Source organism: Thalassophryne amazonica, chromosome 5 (assembly GCF_902500255.1).
Source record: "Thalassophryne amazonica chromosome 5, fThaAma1.1, whole genome shotgun sequence".
NCBI lineage: Eukaryota > Metazoa > Chordata > Actinopteri > Batrachoidiformes > Batrachoididae > Thalassophryne > Thalassophryne amazonica.
The window spans coordinates 31,283,689-31,306,956 of NC_047107.1; the positions used below are offsets into that span (position 1 = coordinate 31,283,689).

The 23,268-nt window shown below is 42.0% G+C and overlaps 1 protein-coding gene across 1 annotated transcript in view; it reads right to left on the reverse strand.

The window, feature by feature from the left end:
• Positions 1–9,852: 9,852 nt before the first annotated feature.
• tcf7l1b (transcription factor 7 like 1b) overlaps positions 9,853–23,268 on the reverse strand; it is a 120,401-nt gene continuing 106,985 nt past the window's right edge. Inside the window, 11 exon segments of the mRNA XM_034169896.1 lie at positions 9,853–10,385; positions 10,387–10,454; positions 10,457–10,517; positions 10,520–10,595; positions 10,597–10,777; positions 11,332–11,347; positions 11,349–11,384; positions 13,241–13,348; positions 13,567–13,729; positions 14,952–15,062; positions 15,064–15,093. Of these exon segments, the coding sequence (XP_034025787.1) occupies positions 10,290–10,385; positions 10,387–10,454; positions 10,457–10,517; positions 10,520–10,595; positions 10,597–10,777; positions 11,332–11,347; positions 11,349–11,384; positions 13,241–13,348; positions 13,567–13,729; positions 14,952–15,062; positions 15,064–15,093 (946 nt within the window). The 3' untranslated portion in view covers positions 9,853–10,289.

The window sequence follows — 23,268 nt, forward strand, 5'->3', positions numbered from 1 at the left end:
ACACCACAGGGCTGTGGTTTGTGCCTGGAATGATGTAAGATAGAGAGGCAACAAGCAAAGACTTATTACGGCTAATGATTGCTTAAACGCAGCAAGGAGAGTGACAGTTTTGGTGCCTCGTTGATCGGCTAAAAAAAAAAACACCCTGAAACTGGTCCTTAATTCATCAACCAGCCTGAAAGAGAGGTCATTTTGTTCTTTGATTGTGGTAGAGACTATAAAAAAGAAATGTACATCAATTATAGTCAGGTCCATAAGTATTTGGACAGTTATTTTGCCTCTGTTCACCTCTACAATACAGTTAAAATGAAACAAAATATTATGCTTGTGGTGCAGATTGTTAGCTTTAATATACAGGTCAGGTCGGGCCTGGGAGCATGTTGGTGCTGCATCCCCCGCAAGACCTAAACACTTTGGGGTCCTTAAGTGCCTGTCGCACTGTGATGGATCAAAGAAACGTATGAGGAACTGATATGAATTTTTGATATCCATTTATGTTAGTTTTTGTTCTGCAAAAGTCCTTTTTCCAATTTGCTAATTGCATTCCTTGTCAGCTGATATCCACAAAATCCGTTGGAAAGTTTTGTGCGTGCTCAAAACGTTGAGCAGACATCAGGCTAAGAGCTTTCCCATTGCATGTGTTTGTTTATCATTTTGTCCTGTATTTATTTTATACTTTACAATACTCATTTGGGCAGCACGGTGGCTTAGTGGTGAGCACGGTTGCCTCACAGCAAGAAGGCAATGGGATCGATTCCCACCTGTGGCCTTTCTGTGTGGAGTTTGCTTGTTCTCCCCGTGTTTGTGTGGGTTCCCTCCAGGTGCTCTGGCTTCCTCCCACATCCAAAGACATGCAGGTTAGGTAAACTGGAAAGTTTAAATTGTCCGCAGGTGTGCATGCGATTGTGAATGTGTTTGTTTGTCTATGTGTAACCCTGCGGTGGACTGGCGTCCTATCCGGGGTGTAAACCTTATGTACCAGCCCTGGCTTTATTCTCAGGGTGCAGGACTACTTTGTGTCCCTAGGGTGAATAAGAAGTCTGCAGGTCACAGAGCTTTCTCTTATTGTGCCCCTGTTCTGTGGAATGGTCTCCCTGCATCAATAAACGGTCAGATTCTGTGGAGATTTTCAAGTCCAGACTTAAGACCCACTTATTTTCTCTTTCATATGGCTAACATACTGGTACAGTTTTGTTTTACGCTTTTTACTCTTTTAATTCATTTTATTAGTAAACGGAGTGTGTTGCGGCCTCAACTTTACCTAAGTTCTGGGTCTTTTAGTGAAGCTTAGGGCTAGTGGCCGGCGATCACCTCAGTATTTCTTCTGTTTTTCTTGTTGATTAATGCTGGCAAATTATAGTTTTTTTTTTTTTTTTGTCTTTCTGATGCCTGATTCTGTTTTTTCTCTCTGTTTAAGGTGCAGCTCCATCCAGAGATGGGAGTTGGATTTGTGTTGGTGACCCTCCTGTCCTGTGCACCAACAGCATTTCTTGTATATTCGTCCATGAATTGTTCTGTGAATTGTTCTGTAATTTATGTTTGTAGCATGGCCCAAGCAGAGGGTCACCCCTTTGAGTCTGGTCTGCTTGAGGTTTCTTCCTCAGAGGTAGTTTTTCTTTACCACTGTTGCTCTGGGGGTTGGTAAGGTTAGACCTTACCTGTGTGAAGTGCCTTGAGCAACTCTGTTGTGATTTGGCGCTATATAAATGAAATAATTGAAATTGAATTACCCTGCCTCATGCCCTATGACTGCTGGGACAGGCTTCAGCCCCGCGTGACCCTCAATTGGTGTAAGCGGGTATAGACAATGGATGGATGGGTGGATGGACATGAACATTTCCAAGTCACTGAATATATCTCAAACTTAATTTACATCTGTCTTTGACAAATACAAACAGTATGACACTGTATGGTAAATCTGGCAGTTCTCAAAAGCTGAGTGACTATGCAAAGTGATAAGTGAGGGAAGCCACTGAGAGACCCACGGCAACTCTGAAGGAGATAGGCTTCTGTGGCTGTGATTGGAGAAACTTTGCACAGTGCAACTTTTGTTTCCTGCATCACCAATCGCAGCTGCAAATGACAGTGTCACAGAGACAAGTCTGACACTTTCACCAGGTAGATACGCTTCTGATCACTGAGTCTAGGAAATCATTGAAAGCCTGAATCTTAGTCTTCATTCAGTCCCACCGAAAGATTTTCATACAAACTAAATTAAATTATTTTGCATGGATGTGCTTTATTTGAGTTGAGGCTACATAAATTTATTAGATGGAATACTGCTCATAATTAAATGAGTTCATCCAATGCATCAGTTTTTAGAGCTGTACATATGGCAAATTTCTCATCACACACACAACACACCCACACACACACACAAACACACACACACACACACACACACAACACACACACACACACACACACACACAAAAGCATCTGTCCAAATATGTTTTGATCTGGATTGTATATAACCTAAAATGGTCTAACTTTGGCACATCTATAAGTTTTAAAAGACATCCTACAAAGTTGCACTGCAGTGTTTTTAAACTGGTCAAATGTGATGATCTGAATGGGTCGAGGCGAAGAGCGGGACATCAGCGTTGCCCGCTCCAGTCCCCCCTGCACCATGGTAATTGGCCCATCCTTGGCACTACTCATCTCCAAAGCCACCAAAAACTGTAACCTACCTTGTGTATTTTCCACTAATTGAAAGGCCTAATGAGGTCCCAGGGGCTCCATCCCATTACCTCAGAGTTAATTAAAGCCTCAGCAGTGTGCCAAATGGTGAATAAAGACGCAGTAAAAACGCGAGAGGACCAGAGAACCCGAGCAGGTTTGATGTGCTGCTGGGATGAAGCTAACCTGTTTTTATTGTAATTGTATTGGGACTCAGCTGTCCAAGAAGAAGCAGATGTCTATTATTTTTTTTAATTTGTATTTATTTTTGGGCTTCTCTGCTTTATCCTTGTTTTCCAGTGTGGTTAGCCTAATTTCGCTTTATTAAATGTTAAACTTTATTGTGACTCCTTACCACCATCAGAATTGCTTTACAGCTCAAGACAAACATTAATAAAACTTAACAAGAGCATAAATGATTACAAAGTTATGTGTCTCACTGTCCAAACACCTCACTCGCTGTGACACCTAATAAAGGCACATTTTTGCATACCAGATCAAAAATAAATTATGAGAGTCACATTACTTTGCATTTATACTTTTATTTCAGGGTTAGGAATATCAATGGAGACAGAACCAAACATTATTGGCCTCTATTCAGCTCAACCGCTGATCCTACTTGGCCTTGTGGGGTCTTCTAGTATGCACACGCAACGACAAGGAAAATAATGAAGCTTAAAAAAATAATCTATCAGTTTGATTTGGTTCTAGAATGTTATAGAGACTCAAGATAGTAAGCCACAGTGTTCTGTAATACTGCTCCAGTACATTAGTGTTGAACTACATCTGTGAGCAAGAGTACAATATTATACCACCCACTCTGCCATACTACACTCAACAAAAATATAAACGCAACACTTTTGGTTTTGCTCCCATTTTGTATGAGATGAACTCAAAGATCTAAAACTTTTTCCACATACACAATATCACTATTTCCCTCAAATATTGTTCACAAACCAGTCTAATCTGTGTTAGTGAGCACTTCTCCTTTGCTGAGATAATCCATCCCACCTCACAGGTGTGCCATATCAAGATGCTGATTAGATACCAGTCAGTATCTGGTGTGACCACCATTTGCCTCATGCAGTGCAACACATCTCCTTCGCATAGAGTTGATCAAGTTGTCAATTGTGGCCTGTGGAATGTTGGTCCACTCCTCTTCAATGGCTGTGCGAAGTTGCTGGATATTGGCAGGAACTGGTACACACTGTCGTATACGCCGGTCCAGAGCATCCCAAACATGCTCAATGGGTGACATGTCCGGTGAGTATGCCGGCCATGCAAGAACTGGGACATTTTCAGCTTCCAAGAATTGTGGTACAGATCCTTGCAACATGAGGCCGTGCATTATCCTGCCTGCAACATGAGGTGATGTTCTTGGATGTATGGCACAACAATGGGCCTCAGGATCTAGTCAGGGTATCTCTGTGCATTCAAAATGCCATCAATAAAATGCACCCGTGTTCTTCGTCCATAACAGACGCCTGCCCATACCATAACCCCAACCGCCACCATGGGCCACTCAATCCACAACATTGACATCAGAAAACCGCTCACCCCACACGACGCCACACACGCTGTCTGCCATCTGCCCTGAACAGTGTGAACCGGGATTCATCCGTGAAGAGACACCTCTCCAACGTGCCAATTGCCAGCGAATGTGAGCATTTGCCCCTCAAGTTGGTTACGACGACAAAACTGAGTCAGGTCGAGACCCGATGAGACGACGCGCATGCAGATGAGCTTCCTGAGACGGTTTCTGGCAGTTTGTGCAGAAATTCTTTGGTTATGCAAAACCCGATTGTTTCAGCAGCTGTCCGAGTGGCTGGTCTCCGACGATCTTGGAGGTGAAACATGCTGGATGTGGAGGTCCTGGGCTGGTGTGGTTACACGTGGTCTGCGTTGTGAAGCTGGTTGGATGTACTGCCAAATTCTCTGAAACGCCTTATGGTAGAGAAATGAACATTCAATACACGAGCAACAGCTCTGGTTGACATTCCTGCTGTCAGCATGCCAATTGCACGCTCCCTCAAATCTTGCGACATCTGTAGCATTGTGCTGTGTGATAAAACTGCACCTTTTAGAGTGGCCTTTTATTGTGGGCAGTCTAAGGCACACCTGTGCACTAATCATGGTGTCTAATCAGCATCTTGATATGGCACACCTGTGAGGTGGGATGGATTATCTCCGCAAAGGAGAAGTGCTCACTATCACAGATTTAGACAGATTTGAGGTAAATGGTGATATTGTGTATGTGGAAAAAGTTTTAGATCTTTGAGTTCATCTCATACAAAATGGGAGCAAAACCAAAAGTGTTGCGTTTATATTTTTGTTGAGTGTAATTGCTTGCATGCATTATAAATTGGTGCCAAAAAATCTTTTTGTGAGGAAATGCAGGTCAGGTCAGGTCTGGAAGCATGCACAGGTGCCGCATGTCACTGCATCCACCACACAACAGAAGCACCTTGGATCCTGGATGGTAACCCCCCCCCCCCAGGCAGACAATCAGCCCAACCCCACTTCTCGAAGGTAACCATAGATCTGTAGTCAGGTAGAACATGGGCGTTCCGGTCTTCTCCATCCGCTGGGGTCCTTAACATTGAGGCCAAAATGACCTATCGAGACCAGACCTGGTGCCAAAGACACCAAGTCATTGCCTTCTGTCACTGATTAGTGTCCAAGTCTCACAATCATACAGTAAGACAGGAAGCACCAGGACCGTAAAGACTTGGGTATCCATTCTTCTGCAGTTATCTACATCACCACACACCTCTGTCTAGCAAACCCACAACACCATAAGCTCTTCCCAAGCATATCTCAAGTCTCAAAAACCGAGGACTTAGAGGACATGTCACTGTTGAAATCAGTAAATCTCTCTACAAGTTTGACACTTTCATCGCGTAGATACACTTCTGATCGCTGAGTCTAGAAAATCATTGAAAGCCTGAATCTTAGTCTTCATCAAATGCCATTGCAACCCCAGATATTCAAACTTTTCACTCAGATTTTCAAGTGCTTTATTCAAGGTCAGACATGGGACAAAGTCACCAGGCAGCAAGTCACTCTCAAGGCATGAATCTGCAAGTCCAAAGTCAAGTCTCAAGTCATAATGTCCACCAGTTGTTTGCAAGCTGACTTGAGACTTGCAGATTGATTACTTGAGATTGACTTGACAGTGACTTTGTCCCACCTCTGTTCAAGGTATTCAATGACTCTGCAAAGATCACAGCATCATCTTTGAAGTCAAGATTAGTAAACCTTGTTATGTGCCGATGCGGGTTGAGGAGCGGACCTGCGTCTGACTGAACCCAGCGCTAAATAACCAGAAAGCGGTTCCAAAAACAAAAATTTCCCTTTCTGTGCAATAATTGTGTACAACATAATATATGGTTTGTCTGGCGGAGTGAAGGACGGCGCGCTCTCCAGCGCCCAAAGGGATCGAAGCCTGGCGCTTCTGGACTCAAATTCACCGCCAAACACCCCCCAGGTGGACACGACAAACTGACTCTGTGAAGGATAGAAGAGGTGAGGTAAGTCAACAGCTACAACTAATATCCTTCAAAGGCACACACTATCAGCAACACATTCAGGTCTGAATTTAAGTTTTATGTAAATGAGCAGCTTCTCACAACAGGTGGAGGATCATCAGTCCGCACGCCACGGCGGTGAGAAGCGAGCTGCACAATTCTCATCAATGTTCAAATATACTGCGTAACAAAATACCAAATTACTATTAACACTTATTCAGACAATCATTCACCTCTGATGTGTGCTGACAGCATGTGTCCCTCATCCGTCCTCCTTCACAGGCACGATGTGTCAAACCCAGGGGCGGTCCTCAGCGTCTCACAAACGAACGTCACAAGGTCGAGTTCCCGGCAATTCTGCTTGAATCACTCATGGCTTAAATGCAGAACGCCATCTCATTATCTGCTTCAGCTGAAAGTCTTTAAGTCTGCACATGAGCATCATCCACAGGTGCTGCGATTCTTCTGCCAGCACCTTCTCCACAGACAAAAACCAGTTTGCATACCACCTGGAGAGCAAAGAAAAGAAAACAACACAAAAACATCCAGCCAAACCCCCAACACACAACACTTTTGTTGCCAACAAAAGCACCTAAACCACTAGTTTCAAAACCCTACCAATACCAGTGCCCAATCTATGCAAGGACTAAACAGTGTTAAGTGCCAGAACACACGCCTAAACAACAGGTTTTTACTACCTCCACTCTGAACAGCACTCACAGTACTTGTGTGTAGGCTGGTTATGATGTTCAACTTCTTGGGAAATTCTCAGGATGTTGTAGAAACCCGCATGATTCACTGAATCAAATGCTTTGGGAAAATCAACATAGGCTGCAAAGAAGCACTGCCAATATTCACATTTGCATTCAATAACTACTTAACAGTGCTTGGTTACAGTCAATGAGTGACATCTTGGGTGTAAAGCCAGTCTGTTCCGGTCACTGCTTGGCAGTTAACTGTAACTGAATCTTGATATTACTTGAAGCACCTTTCACGATACACACAAAGCAGTATAATACATCTGTAGTTGCTGCATCCTTTCCAGATTGGGACAGGTCCTTTCTTCCAGTCTGTAGGGATGATACGTGCCTCCCAGACTGAAAAAAAAGCTTGTTTGCAATGCCAGAAGAACAGCATCAACACCCACCTGGAGGAGCTCAAAGTAGCCGGCCAAATAAAATAGCACAGCAAAGGCACCTGTCAGGATCGAACAATCATCCACCATAGCTGCAGTGGGATGAGGTGTATGTTTTGAAGAAACAAAGTGCTTTTGATTTTTCTGTAAGCAGGCCAAGGGTCACCAGACCACAGATGGTGAGTCACCTGATCAGATTCCTCCAACAAACACCTCCTTCTACACTCTCAAGGCCATCACAGCCTGCTTTAATTCCCTGTACAGCCTAGAATTTACATTAAGCCATGCACTATGACTCCTCTGGATGATATTCAGAGTGCCTCAGATATGACAACACTTCTCTTATAAAATGTGGCAACTCCAAAACAATCTTCAGCAACTTTCAAGGTCTAGTTGTAGAAGAACTCCCACATTCTTCTTGGATTGCAAGTTTCCCACATTCTTCTTGGATTGCAATTGTGTCCATGTTTGCAAGTCCTGCAGCCAGAATGTGTGCAGATTCCCAAGAAACAGACTGATCTTGAGTTCTGAGCAGATTTAATCTTTGATACTGAGTTGATGATGGCAGGTAGAATATCTGAATAATTAAACTGGTTAACCTCTATATTAAGTAAAAGTCCAATGTGATGTTCCAGTTGATCGCATGAAAAAAAGGAATCAACTGGATTCGAGAGGATTTAGTGCTGCTATAACAGACTGATGCAGAAGGTGGCAGCAATGCACCAATAAGGATGGTGGCTGTTGTTAAACGCCATAGAAGAAGCAGCTCTTCTTCTGTGGTGGAGAAGAAAATGTAAATTCTCATTTTGTTCCGAGTTGGAGGAGGATTATTTTTTTATTTATTTGAATGGCAAATCCCATCTGTCTTATCTGCAATGTAAATGTGGCTTTACTGAAAAAAGGGAATTTGAGAGTGGCATTTCAAGATGATTCACAAGAGCTACGCTGCCAACATCCTGGCTAAATGCACGTCCAAAAAGTCCAGCAATTGAAACGGTTGCTAGCAGCACAACGGTCCATAAATATGGAAGAGTGATGAATGTGGCGAACAAGACCGTGTTCTGTTCAGGCCAGGAGTCTGAGGACACATTTATTCCGTGTGCAGCTGAGGAGACACACCAGAACACAGACATTAGGTGGCTCAGCAGAGGTAAATTTCTGTAACCTTTTTTTAATTGTTGCCCAAATGAAAGACTTTCTGAAATGTTCAAACCATGCTGATTATGCACAGCTTTTGGATTTGAAAGCAATGTGAAAGCAAGTTACACCTATCACCAGGTTGCAACAGTGACCTGCAGACTTTCCACACATGGACACAGAACTTAAGCATCAGGACAAAAACTGGGCGGAGCTTGAGACGTATGTTATGATGATCAAGTGCAGAGCAATTTGAACAGGCGCTTTACTGACTTTGCATCCACTGAGCCTGTAATAGGTTTCTGTTTTCCATTTTGGGGAAATGTAGACCGTATATCGTCCAAAGTGGCATCACTCTTCAACCTGGATAGCAGTGCTGTTGAGAATGGATGCTCACAATGAAAAAATGACATTGAGCTCAAATCCAGGGCAGCACCTGGCATGAATGCAGAAAGAGAGTGCATGAGTACCTCCTTCCAGCCTGCACTCAGCTCCTACGTGCCAGACTATGAGAGACTAGCTTCCTCCTCTCAGTGCCATAAGTTCCACTAGTAGGGAACAACTTTTCCAACTTGAGGCCATTCCTAGGCCTACTTGTGCGCATTCTTTTCACCATGCACATTTACTTCAATAATACATTATTATTTAAAACTTATCGTTGTGCCAGAAAATCATGTTATTATGTTTGGTGCACAATAAATTGTGGCTGCGCTATGGCATTTCCATATGGCTTGGTAGAGCTCGATACATGTCAACTTTAAAGTAGATCTCGGTTCAAAAAAAGGTGGGCACCCTGATTTAATCCATCAAAAAAAGATAGAAATGTTGATAATTTCAAGTAGCTGTGGGTTGAATTTTGAGTTTGAAATTGTAAACAGGTCCATGAGCCAAAAACAGTTGTGTATCTTTTGTCTTATTTTGTAAATTCTACAAGTCACCAGACATTTACTGAGTATATAGTCCAGTGTAGCTCTCAACAGCCTCAATCCCCAAGACCTTCTCTGAAAATGATTATAATGCTCATCTGGTCAGAGATGGGTTTGATTTTCAGGGAAGACACAGTAACACCCTGACGGTCCATCTGGTGCGTTTTACCAGAGTTAATGCTGATAATTTTTGACAAAATATGAAAGAAAACCACAGTTTCCATCCATGTGATTTCTAAAGTCTACTCCATCTTTCCCAGTTCCAAAACCCACTGCAGACATGGAAGAACAAAGGCAAAGGCATTTAAAATAATACTGCTCCGCACATCTGTACTGCGGATATCTGAGGCAATATTTTGGGAAATATTAACTCAAATGACATCTTGGCTAGGTTCCTACATAAAAATCAAGTTCTAAATGTGTGTTAAAAGATGGAATGAGACATTTCTTTTAAGAAACAATTTCAAATGTTTATTTAACATGTCAAAGAAGGGGCGCACACGTGAACTGGAAAACGGGCTGTAATTATTGGCCAGTACTATGACTTCGAGCTTAATACTAACATTAATCAGGTTTTGGCTAAAAAGAGAATGTGTTTTTGTTCCTTTTTTCTTTTTATAAAGAAACTTTATGTACATTGGTTCTTTTATACAAGAGGTTCACTGGATAAATGCATCAAAAAGAAACCAGTTCTGCAGTAAAACTTTACAAAAAATACATTTTGTTTCATTGAGCGACATAGAAAAGGAGGCAGTCAAATATTGACCAATAATATTTCTTCCTTTTCATTATTTAGAAAAAAATGTTGTTCTAATCACTATTTTTTTTTTTGGAAAGAAAAGCAATATACAGCACAATAAATGGGAGAGAACTGCCTTTGCAGATTTACTCAGTTGGTTTGGTAACCAAGGACAGGGGCTGTGACTGGAACAGAGCATGATGGGAGTGCAGGGTGCCTGATGGAAAGGGGAAGGGGGTGGAGAAGCATGGCGGGGTGCAGGGAGGTGAAGGGGATTGGACGAGTGAGGATCGGTGTAGTTGACTGGCTACTGAAGTACCAATTGGGATGGAGATGTTGGCTGGAGGAAGAGGAGGAGAAGAAGAGGAGGAAGAGAAGAGGAGGAGGAGGAGAAGTGATCCAGAAGCCTTCCCGGTATGGGAAAGTGGTGGTGCATGCGTCCCTCGGGTTGGTAGTAAGTGAAGAGGCTGGGCCTGCTCGGAGTGGTGGGCGGCAGGAGCAGCGGGCGAGGCCAGCGCTGTGGAAGGCGTGGCCGGCGAGTCCAGCATGCTGCCGTGGGACGATGCAGGGCTGTCGCACATCTTCTCAGAAGGCAGGTACTGAACACACTGCTTCTTGCTCCTTATCGAGAAGTCTGCAGAGGAAAAACCAAGAAGATAAATTATGGATCTGCCACTGGAGTCAAACCTGAAGTCCCTCTCGACCAGCACTGACAGACTGAGTTATAAAACACTGAAGATGACAACAGTGGAACTTCTATAAGACAATAAGGCTCAACAGGGGAAGTGAAACACAATGTTCATCACATTCAAATGGTGTTCATGTATGATGCATAAAAAAAATAGAGAGACGCCTCATACTGGAATGTGCACTGATGTGTGGAGGCTTTAATACTGCGTGCAAATGACAGCGGGTTAGTCGCGGCACCACAGCAGACATACCTGCCGCTATTAGCACTGAACCTCATAAGCTGCTTGTCAAAGTGCAGAGTGGAGAAGAGACGTTAGTGCATGAGGAGAGAGCCTACGCCCCAAAAACTACCCCCACACAGGCACAATACAGAAATAAAACATTTACTGTCCTTGGTTCCCTGACTTATCACTTTAGTTGTGCAAGAAAAAGCTTTTTCTCCATTTTTTTCCTTTGTAAGATCAAAAGAAGGTGGTTTAAAAAGTGAAGGTTCCTTACCTTCTGGTTTCGAGTCCTGGTTTGTTCTCTCTCTTCCTCTTTTTCCGCTTTCCCTGCACAGATCAAATAATGCACTTTTTAAAAAAAGTTGTTGTTCTTAGTCAAAGTAAAACTGCCTCAACATGTCTGAAAACTTCACCTTCATAAAACCAAGAGTACAGTTCCTATAATTAACTGACAGAAACTGAACTGCACATAGTGAGAAAGGTGCTTTTGTAAATTCCCCCTCAAAGGCTGCAAATATCAAATACTGTTATTAAAGATGAATCTGTTTATTGTGTTTTCAGTTAATCGTGAGGCGACAGTTACATTGAAAAAGCAAACTGTATCCAGTCACTCGAGCAAGATGGGTGTGGTAGGAGGCTTCTTCTCAGTACTGATGCACCTGTTTGTTGTCAATGTGAAGACAATATTCATAGCAAATACTTCGCATCCCAACATGGGCAGATTATAGAGTAAAATCACGAGTGAACATTACTCAATGATGTTTGTTATCACAAAACTTGTTGACCTTCAGAACAAGCTCAACAAGTTACTTTTCAAGTTATCTAAATGCTGTGTAGCCAAGCTAGTTGGCTTGGAAAACCATGGCAGTGAGTGAGGTACTCGAGGTAGCTACCTCAATCACTACATGCATAAAAACCTAATTTGTAATATGCAGTCTTGAATTAGGACTGCAATCTAATTTTGGAACAATTTATATTCAGGTGTAGGATTTTAGAAAACTCGGTTTTGTGATGTAATTAATTTGCCGAATAGCTTACTCCAGTTTGGTTATTGTTTACATCCACTGCCTAAGAAGTAAGCAGCATCAATATGGTTATAATTGGACATCAACACAAATTCACGTGTCAAAGTTACATCTGAAGTTGGTCCCCGAACTGTGGCTGCCCACTGCTCCTGGTGATTGCATTGTGTCTAACTGCAATTAGGATGGGTTAAATGAAGAGGACAAATTTTGTTGTATGAATGTATATATATAATTATTATTATTATTATTATGATTAAAGTTCAGCAAGTCAAACTCAACACACACAAACACACACAACACAAACACAAACTTAAACTTTCACACACAGAGCAAATGATGAAATTTCCTGTCCAAAATGCATGTGAGTTGGTTCTTTCTTCCTACTGATTGCCAATGTTTCTTCAACTGCTGTAAATGAGAAAAGAGCATATGTGGCTGTCAACAGAAAAAGCAGTGTACCCAGCATTGTTTTTCACAGACCTCCACCTTTTTTTTGTCCAGGCATTCAGACTGCTTCATGTTGAAAACCTCTTGCTTGTACTGTCACTGCAATCCTTTTTCAGGCACCCAATCAGACAGTGCAAGACTCGTCACCCTTACAAGCATGAAAATGGAGGTTTTGGCCATCTCTGTTTATGACATGCCACCTAAAAGCTGTCACAAAAGAGACAGAAATGCTCATCTACAGGAGCAGATTGGGCGGACTCTAAATGTTGCAGTTGAGTGTTGTGTTTTCATTACGTACTCACTGCACACTTGCCGTTAGCTATGTGCTATTCCCCACAGCATCAAAACCCAGATGCAGGGCTTTTATGTATTTATTTTTAAATGAAAAATGCTGTGATGAAGCAGTCCCTACAGCCCTGCAAGTGCTTTTCTGCCATAAAAAAACACTATGTGGACACAGACCTTTTAGCTTAAAATGTCATAAAAATCTGAATTGTTCAAGAGAATCTTAAGATTTTTTTTTTTATTTGCTGAAAAACTAAACCCAAAGAAAGATTTACAAAAACACAAACGCACCAAATATTCACATTTAACAGGCTGAAATTGGGAGATTTTAACTGATAATTATTTCATACGACCGTGTAACAACTGAAGAATTGTTGCAACTCACACCATGAGTACAAAAGACTAAGCTGAAAATGTCAAACTCACATAGTTGTCTCTTGCTGACCATCCTGGGTAGAGCTGGGAGTGAAGTTGCCGCTCTTTGCGAGCTAGCTCATAGTATTTGGCTTGTTCCTCTCTTGACAAAGAATGCCACTGTGGACAGACAGAACAGACATCAAAGACCTGATAAAACCACAGGTACATATTACACACACACACACACACACACACACACACACACACACACACACACCACACACACACACACACACACACACACACACACACACACACACACACACACACACACACACACACACACACACAAACAAACAACAAACAAACAAACAGGTGTTGTGTCTCTGATTTACCCGTCGTCCGAGGATCTGGTTGATGGCGGCGCTCTCTTTCAGAGTGCACTCTGCCACCACTTTGGCTCTCATCTCCTTCATGTACAGCATGAAAGCATTCAGGGGCTTCTTGATATGAGGTTTCTTGTCATCTTCTTTCTTGGGAGGAACAGGGGATTTCCTGCTAATCAAAAACAATAACAAGGTGCTGTTAATGTCGAGTGAAAGATCTCAGTACAATGACAAATGCCAGCTAGCAGTACTCAACTCTGGGCAGGAATACCTTTTTTGTTGGGTTGGGTTTCTTTAAAAAAAAAAAAAAAAAATCTACCCATCCCTATTTAGAAAGCCAATACAGTGCAATGTGAACATATATTTCAGCTACATTTATCCTGTAAATATTATCTATTAGAAGAGGTTAGCATGTTAGCATTAGGAAACTGTAACACGTGTCACTATATTTGGTAAAGAGGTCTGTAATTTTGTCGGGTTAATTAACATGCTCAAACACTGTAAAGAAGAAAACCACTTTTACAGTTGATTTTCATGAGAAAAGTCAGGGGATGGATACATGAACATTTCCAAATCACTGAAGGTGTCTTAACCTTTGTTTACATTCATCCTTATGAAACAAACAGTAAGCAAGTCCTATACAGGCTCTGAGGTCCATCGGGGTAGTGTTTATCCTCATATACCAGAGTGTAAAGCAGAAAAGTGTCCAAACTCCCAGTGCTATGCAGGTTCAGGGCTCTCCTAAAGCAAAGGAATAATAGCCATCACCGTCATGTTATGATCTCAACACCATCACTCCAATTTTAAAAATTAGGGTGTGATTTTGCTTAAATTTATTGAAATGCATCAGTGTGCAGTTGCGCAACATCATCATCATGATCATCATGATTGTTTTTTTTTTATTTGTTTGTAATTTTAGATAAGATGTAAAGCTGAAGTTGCAGGAAATGGTTTCCATTGATAGTTGAAGAGGGCAAAATGCTTCAGCAACTTGCTGGTCACATGTTTGCAGTGTTGTCATCAGGAACAATGTGTTAACACAGTACACTGACCAGTTTACACACTCTGGCATGCCCACAGGAAACAAATTAAAAGATCAGAATCAGTTTTCAGAGCAAGTATGAATAAAAACGACAATGCAAGGAATTTGACACGGGTTATCTGACGCTTTTGTACATGTGGGTATTGCAAAAGAAGCAAAGGTGGAGAAAGGCAGGCTGGCATTGTTATAATGGAAAGTGAATTTAAGCACAGAAAAATAAAAGTGAAGTTAAATAAAACCATCAAAGTGTATCTGATACAGGATAACATTGTAAGACGTCTTTTAACAATCCTGTGCAGGTTTTACAAGTAAAAAACAAATGACTTTACGGTCTCCACATTATAGTTCTTACGCATGCATTGAAGGACTGATGTTGTCGTTGGTGGGCTCCTGCTTGATGGCCGGGGAGACGATGGCAGGATGGGGAATGCCAGTCTGGTGGAGGCTGTGAGGAGGGGAGTGACCATGTGGGGGAGAAACGACTGGAAACCAAGCTGTGGGCAAAGGGAGTGCTGTTTAACACTAAACCTCTGTTAACCTGATAAAAAGCTTTTACAAAGTTAGCACGTAACCCGCCTTAGCCTTCGGCTGAACGTCACTGTGCCCACTGTGCACGTCAAGATGAAGTTCATACATGCAATGATTTAAATGTTTGGTTTTTTGTTCAAATAAAGACTTTTTCAAAAGCCCCTTTTATTCGACAGCGGCCCGGAGAAAAGTGGAGAGTGTTGTTACCATGGTGACAGCATGACTGTGACACCTGAAACCACTTTCCTTACCACGTTCCAGACCACGAAGAGCGTTCTGACAGCCATCCGCACACAGAACACCTTTAGAAAGTGCCTTGCTCTCATTTTCCAATTGTTAGCACAATGGAGCATTGTAATCGACAAAGAGGAAAATTAAGCTCTGTGCCTCGCTATCACACAAACCCTCGTCAATGTTAGATTGGCAAATTCTTTAAAAAAAAGTTACACAAAGTGACACAAAATGGAGGTCAGCCTTGAGAAATCAGTCTTACCTTGTGATAGATACTTCAGACAGACCTCAGTGTTACTTCACAGAGGCTTTATTCTGCTCATTCTCTAGCACATTTACTGTTTTCCTAATGCCTGAAATGTTGAAACTGACCTCTGGAGCCTGGTGCTCATGAATTAATTTAAAAACTTAAAAGTCCTGTACCCAAAATGCAACCAACAAGAAGACAGACTTGTGCAAACACTGAGAAATGAGCAAAAGCAATGCCAGATTCATGAGGGACAAATTCTCAGCGTCATGTGCCTGGCACAGGTAGCTAAAGATCCCACAAACATCAGGGGCCTCATTTATCAAGTCTTCCTACGCAATTTATCGACTTGGATTCATACTGAGAAAACTGTGTAAATTTACACAATAAGAGCTTTCTCTTATCATGCACCTGTTTTGTGGAATGATCTCATGGCGGATTCTGTAGAGACTTTCAAGTCCAGACTTAAGATGCATTTACTCTCCTTTTGTATGGTTAGCATACTGGCATAGTACAATACTAGGCTTCCTATCCATTAAATTTCTCTTATTAGTAACGGAACAGGTCTCGGCCTCAGCTCTATCTTCTGGGTCTGTTAGTGAAGCTTAGGGTTAGCGGCCGGCGATCACGTTAGTATTTTCTCTGCTTTCCTGCCAATTTACTGCTGATGAATTATACCTTGGGTGTACTTTTTCCGGGAGACTGATTCTGCTCTTTTTCTTTCTGTCCGAGGTACGGATAGCGTGATGGCTACTGAAGACAAGATGCCGGACTGACAGACCGCACACTGCGGCGGGAACAGGACCACTGACAGCATGAGGGCTGCTGGATGACCCCTGCCTGTGGCATAACCACCCACATGGACTTCTCATCAAATACATATTCTTTTGTTAATATGTCACATTGTTTTGAATTCCTGTTTTCTGTTTCTTCACCTTTGTAAAACTTTGTAAAAAAAAAAACTTTTATAATGGCCTTTGAGTCTGGCCTGCTTGAGGTTTCTTCCTCAACATCATCAGAGGGAGTTTTTTCTTACCACTGTCGCCTGTGTTGCTTGCTCTAGGGGTTGGTAAGGTTAGACCTTACTTGTATGAAGTGGTACATTTATTTTATTTTTCATACTTTTCACCTCTCTACTGTGACCACACACAAACACTTTAATCTTTGTTTCACAAAACATAGCAAACAGAGGTTTTGTTAACATATATAGCTAATTAATCGGTGCAGCATCTGCAGTGATGCGGTCGCTGTATCGGACTGTCGTGCTGAAGACAAAGCTGAGTAGGGGGGCAAAGCTCTCGATTTACCGATCGATCTACGTTCCGATCCTCACCTATGGTCATGAGATTTGGCTCATGGCTGAAAGAACGAGATCGCGAGTACAAGCGGCCGAGATGAGTTTCCTCCGCAGGGTGGCTGGGCACTCCCTTAGAGATAGGGTGAGGAGCTCAGTCACTCTGGAGGAGCTCGGAGTCGAGCCGCTGCTCCTCCACGTCGAAAGGAGTCAGTTGAGGTGGCTCGGGCATCTTTTCCGGATGCCCCCTGGACGCCTCACTGGAGAGGTGTTCCGGGCACGTCCCATTGGGAGGAGGCCCCGGGGAAGACCCAGGACACGCTGGAGGGACTACATCTCTCGGCTGGCTTGGGAACGCCTTGGGGTTCCCCCGGAGGAGCTGGGGGAGGTGTGTGTGGATCGGGAGGTCTGGGCGGCTTTGCTTGAGCTGCTGCCCCCGCGACCCGACGCCGGATAAAGCAGAAGAAAATGGATGGATGGATATAGCTAACTGAGGACGTTTCTGAATGCAGATGACCATAAACATGCATGAACATGAGATTTATCAGCACCTGATACTTACTGATGTCCGCCCTTTTGATGTGGATTTGTCTTTGTACTTACACATACTACTAAATTTTGTTTGTACCACAGCATTTAGAATCTTTTCTACATACAGTCTGATAAATGAGAGCACAGGAGTCTGAGCATTAGGTCGTGATTTCACACAGTCTAAAGTGTGATTGTTACAAAGTGTAAATACTTAATTCAAACAAGTAAAATTTGTGGAAAAGCGAACTTCAGAACTTTTTTGTCAACAGCAAGCTGTATCAAACATTCACGAACTTTGCAAGAATACAGACTGGAACTGCGATACAACCTTTGGGTGAGCATCCTTGAGTATCTTGTTTAAGGCATTAAATAGAGCAGTCAAAATCAAATCTGATTGTTAAAGCACTGACATCTTGGTATTTTTTCTTTGATATACGAGGGCTGTCAATAAAGTATAGGTCCTTTTTATTTTTTTCAAAAACTATATGGATTTCATTCATATGTTTTTACGTCAGACATGCTTGAACCCTCGTGCGCATGCGTGAGTTTTTCCACGCCTGTCGGTGACGTCATTCGCCTGTGAGCACTCCTTGTGGGAGGAGTCGTCCAGCCCCCTCGTCGGAAATTCCTTTGTCTGAGAAGTTGCTGAGAGACTGGCGCTTTGTTTGATCAAAATTTTTTCTAAACCTGTGAGGCACATTGAAGTGGACACGGTTTGAAAAATTAAGCTGGTTTTCGGTGAAAATTTTAACGGCTGATGAGAGATTTTGTGGTGATACTGTCGCTTTAAGGACTTCCCACAGTACGAGACGTCGTGCAGCGGTCCCAGGCGCCGTCATCAGCCTGTTTCAAGCTGAAAACCTCCACATTTCATGCTCTATTGATCCAGGACGTCGTGAGAGAACAGAGAAGTTTCAGAAGAAGTCGGTTTCAGCATTTTATCCGGATATTCCACTGTTAAAGGAGATTTTTTTAATGAAAGACGTGCGGACGGGTTCGCGCGTCGGGACGCAGCCAGCGCGGTGCGGCGGCACAGGAAAAACACCTCCGTGTTGATAACCATTTGTAAAATCCAGGCGGCTTTTGATGGCTTTCAGTGGAGTGAGTATATGAGAAATTGTTTAACAGCTGGACATGTTCCAATTTGTCCTTAAGGCTTCCAACAGAGGTGTTTTTCCTGTGGCGGAGCATCGCAGCGGCTGCGAGCCGACGCTGCAATCCGTCCGCACATCTTTCATTAAAAAAATCTCCTTTAACAGTGGAATATCCGGATAAAATGCTGAAACCGACTTCTTCTGAAACTTCTCTGTTCTCTCACGACGTCCTGGATCAATAGAGCCTGAAATGTGGAGGTTTTCAGCTTGAAACAGGCTGATGACGGCGCCTGAGAGCGCTGCGCGACGTCTCGCACCGTGGGAAGTCCTTAAAGCGACAGTATCACCTCAAAATCTCTCATCAGCCGTTAAAATTTTCACCGAAAACCAGCTTAATTTTTCGAGCCGTGTCCACTTCGATGTGTCTCACAGGTTTAGAAAAAATTTTGATCAAACAAAGCGCCAGTCTCTCAGCAACTTCTCAGACAAAGGAATTCCGACGAGGGGCTGGACGACTCCTCCCACAAGGAGTGCTCACAGGCGAATGACGTCACCGACAGGCGTGGAAAACTCACGCATGCGCACGAGGGTTCAAGCATGTCTGACGTAAAAACATATGAATGAAATCCATATAGTTTTTGAAAAAAATAAAAAGGACCTATACTTTATTGACAGACCTCGTATACCACAGTGGGAGAAAATACAGAAATTTTCATACATGCTATATTATAAGTCGCAGATTTTTTTTTTTTTTACTAGTATGGGAGGTCTTGCGACTTACACTCTGGAAAATATGGTATAGCTCAAGAAATTCTATTTGGATAGAATGATTCATTCCACACTGATTAGGGTGATTTTATTGAACATGCTTCTGCACTGAAAGTTATAACTAAATAAATACTGAAACCTGTTTTTGGACAGCATCATCCGTTGTATACCCAAACTAATTTCATACAAGTAATGTTGAGTTTAGTTATGCAGTAATTTCTGTATTTTTCTGCTGTTTTTCACTCAGTTTTAGCACAGTTCTCCCCAAAACTAAGCTCTACCGTTTCATGGAAAACAGGTTCTTTCACAGTGAAAAAAAACACAAAGGAAATATACAGTTAAATGACTGATATTTCACACTAACAGTCCTAAATATAAGGTTGTTTCCAGGAACCTCCTTCCCTACAATATATTATGCTGCGTTTACACATAGGCACGATGTGTTACGAATATAATTTTCCCGTCATTCGTGGCACATTCGTGACATTCTTTACGTGACTTAATGCATCTGAATAGGGTTATTAACAGCATGTGTCGGTTCTTAACCTTCGAGATATTCATCGAGCATGTTTTTGGCTGCCAAAAAAAAAAACTTTCAGGAATTACAAATGTCACAAAACACCCTCAATTTGTGGAGTTTGCGACTGAGAGTGTCGATTTGAGGTGATTAGCTGTGATCCACAATAGAGTATGACAACATTCGTAGTGTATTCATGATGGTTCTTGGAGACCATATGAATCAACACAAAAGCTGTCAAAAACGGCAAGTGACGCCTCTGCCCCAAATCATCACATTCAATTCAAATTTGTGATTCTTGGTCATGAGTAGATTCATGACTTGTGGTCTTTGTGTGTAAACCCGGCATTACAGACTGACAATGACAAGTACCCCAAGTTTGTGACAAGTTGCGGCTAACTTGATGTGCAGCATGTCGCTTTTCTAGCACAGAAAAACAACAACAAATGCAAGAATCCTTAAATTGTTGTCATGTCATGTCAGACACACCTTGTTGAGGATCAGTCACGGAAGATGAGAAAAATGTTTTTTTTTTAAATAAATCACGCAATAAAAAAGTTTGTTGATGTGTTTTGACTTTTTACATTTTCCTTGCTTGATATCACAATGTCATACGGTGTGACTGTTGTGCATGCGCACATCGCAATGACGATACCCGCACTTCAACTGCCTGCAGCTGACAGATGGTGACTTTCAAGAAGTTGGGGTGGACCGGCTTTCTGCCTTGGTGGTTCCCATCCTCGACCCAAGGCGGTTCTGTGGTGTCATGGATGTAACTGAAAAAGAGACCACTGCATGCTCCCAGAGTTGACAAGTACAGTCGCTGAAAATCTCATAAACATAAAGCCAGATGAAGGTAGTGCAGGTTAAGGCAGGTTTACAGCAGACACGGGCAGCGACATTTGGAATTCCAATGTCAGTGTGAGCCTTTGGCTGCCTTTGCCAGTCACAAAACACCATTTCCAAGGAAATGCAAGTCTCCCCAACATCAGTATTAGGCAGCCTGGCCAAGATGCAGTTCAACAATCGCCTAAGTTGTGAAAAAAAAAAAAAAACTTTTAAGAGGCACACACATGAAATTTTGACACACTTGTGTGAATGACATGGTAACATAGAGCCAAATGGAAACTTACAGTCAGTGAATAGAGCTGAATCAGATTTTTGTTACATTTCTTATGACTCTTCAGTCAATATTCACATTCCTTCTAAATTTAAAACCCCAACCTTAGAAACTGTGCAAATATAACCTCTAGACAGTCAAATCTCACATCTGTGTCTCTCTTTTTTTAAAAACTTTAAACTCACTTCATAATTTATGCTGTGTTAAAATGACGTGTCATCTCCTTCTCCTTCTCTCTCTCTCTCTTGTTTGGACAAACCAATACAGTCTGTATTTTAAACCTCCATCTCGGCCCCTTAAGAATCCTGATGTTGCTGCTCCAAGTGTTGGCTCAACATGTTGAAAGAAATGCATTAACATTCATGGAATGCAGTCCTATTTCAGCTGATGTTGTTGCCATATATTTGTATTCTCACCATAATCATCTCCACAAAAGATCCCTATTTTTGTTAGAGGATAGAGAGTTGAGAAACAACAGACCTCTCCAGTCAGTTATGTTTTTTTTTTTTGCCTCTTATTTCCCTGTATGTCTATTAGTAAGATAACTTGAAAATTAAACTTGAATTTATGAAACGGTGCAAGTTTGGGTTGTTGAAACACAAGCATCAATTTTACCCTTCTTTTACCTGTACCCAGTCATTCATTGTGAGGTTGTCGGCGTTTTTTTTTTCAATGTGGCACACACAGTCTCAAAATACAGCCAGGTCCATAAGTATTTGGACAGTGGGACCATTTGCGTAATTTTTACTCTATATACCAACACAATGGATACGACATGAAACAATCTAGATGTGCTTATATTATACATTTTTAGCTTTAATTCAAGGTCCTTAACAAAAACAGAGATTTAGGAGTTATGGCCATTTGCATACATAGTGTCTTCATTTTTCTGAGTCCATAAGTAATTGGACAAACCAAGTATAAGGACTCATTTTAAGACAAATCATTTTTTCCCAAGTCAGGGGATGAATACTTGAACATTTCTAAGTAACTGAATATACTGTATCTTGGGCTTCGTTTACATCAATCATTATGAAATATAAAACAGTAGTGTGCTCTGTGTTAAGTCTGTCGGGCTGTTCTTAGAAACTGAGTGACCATGCAAGGAAAACCTCCAAGACATCTGACAAAGGTACAGGATTCTGGGGACTGAGAGAGTGAAGGAACACAGCTCCACAGCTCAACATTTGTTTGTTACATCACCAATTTTACACACACACACACACACACACACACACACACACACACACACACACACATATATATCTATATTGATAAACAGACAGACAGACAGATATTGTTTGAGTCTATCTTAAAGTGGAGCTCCAAATAGTAGTGATCACAGAAGCCCTTTTTAATATTATTTTTAGTTCTTTTTTTTTTTAATCAATGCTGAAAGGTTCGCTTACAAATCTTTTCAGTTCCAACAGGCTGTGAAAGTTTATTCTGATGGGATGTGTAGCTTCACTTCAGATGTGCTTTCATTTGTTGTAATCGATTCTCAGCACTTTCATGTGTGTTTGTGTCTCAGAATGCCGTCCTGACCACAATACTTTCTCTTTGACAAAAAGACGTAGTGTCTGATGAGGGGAGTACTGAATGTCAATAATGTGTTAACTTATGTACTTAACGTATGTACTTTATGTTTAAATCCCAACACTGACATGGTTGGGTTAACTAGAAGAATCAAAATTCAACCTACAGCCTTAATTTTTACCTTTAAGGGCAAGTCAAGTCAAATCTGGGAACACGCATTGGTGCTGTGCTTCACAGCATCCACGACACCATGGAACCACCCTGGGCCCTGGATGACAACCACGCAGACAGACAAATGGCCCATCACCACATTTCTAAAACAACCCTCTCTCTGCCAGAGCCAAGTGAAACGTGGACGCCCCCTTGGTCTTTTTCAGCCACTGGGGTCGTCAACACCTGCATGCTGATTCACGCACAAATAAATGGGCCACATGGCCAAAATGTATTCTTGAAAATGTAATTTATTACTTGCAGAATGAGCGGGTTGAACATTTGATGATGTACTGAGTTTTTGTTAATCATACTGTAGCTACGTCAGTGTAAAAACTGACTGTCACAACTGCAAGCTTAGCTAGTTAGCTTAGCTAAGTAGCCAGCTAGCTTAGCTACTTAGCATTGTCAACCATTGTACTGAGTGGGCATGAAGAGAATACTTTTGTGCTATCCATTCTTGTCTTGTGCAATAACTGGCTGCTGTTCTTATGGGTTTTTTTTTTGAAAGAGTGTATATTTAGGTAGGGCAGACTTTGTAAAACTAGATTATCTGGCATGGCTACTTAACAGTATAGCTGCCTTGACTTTTC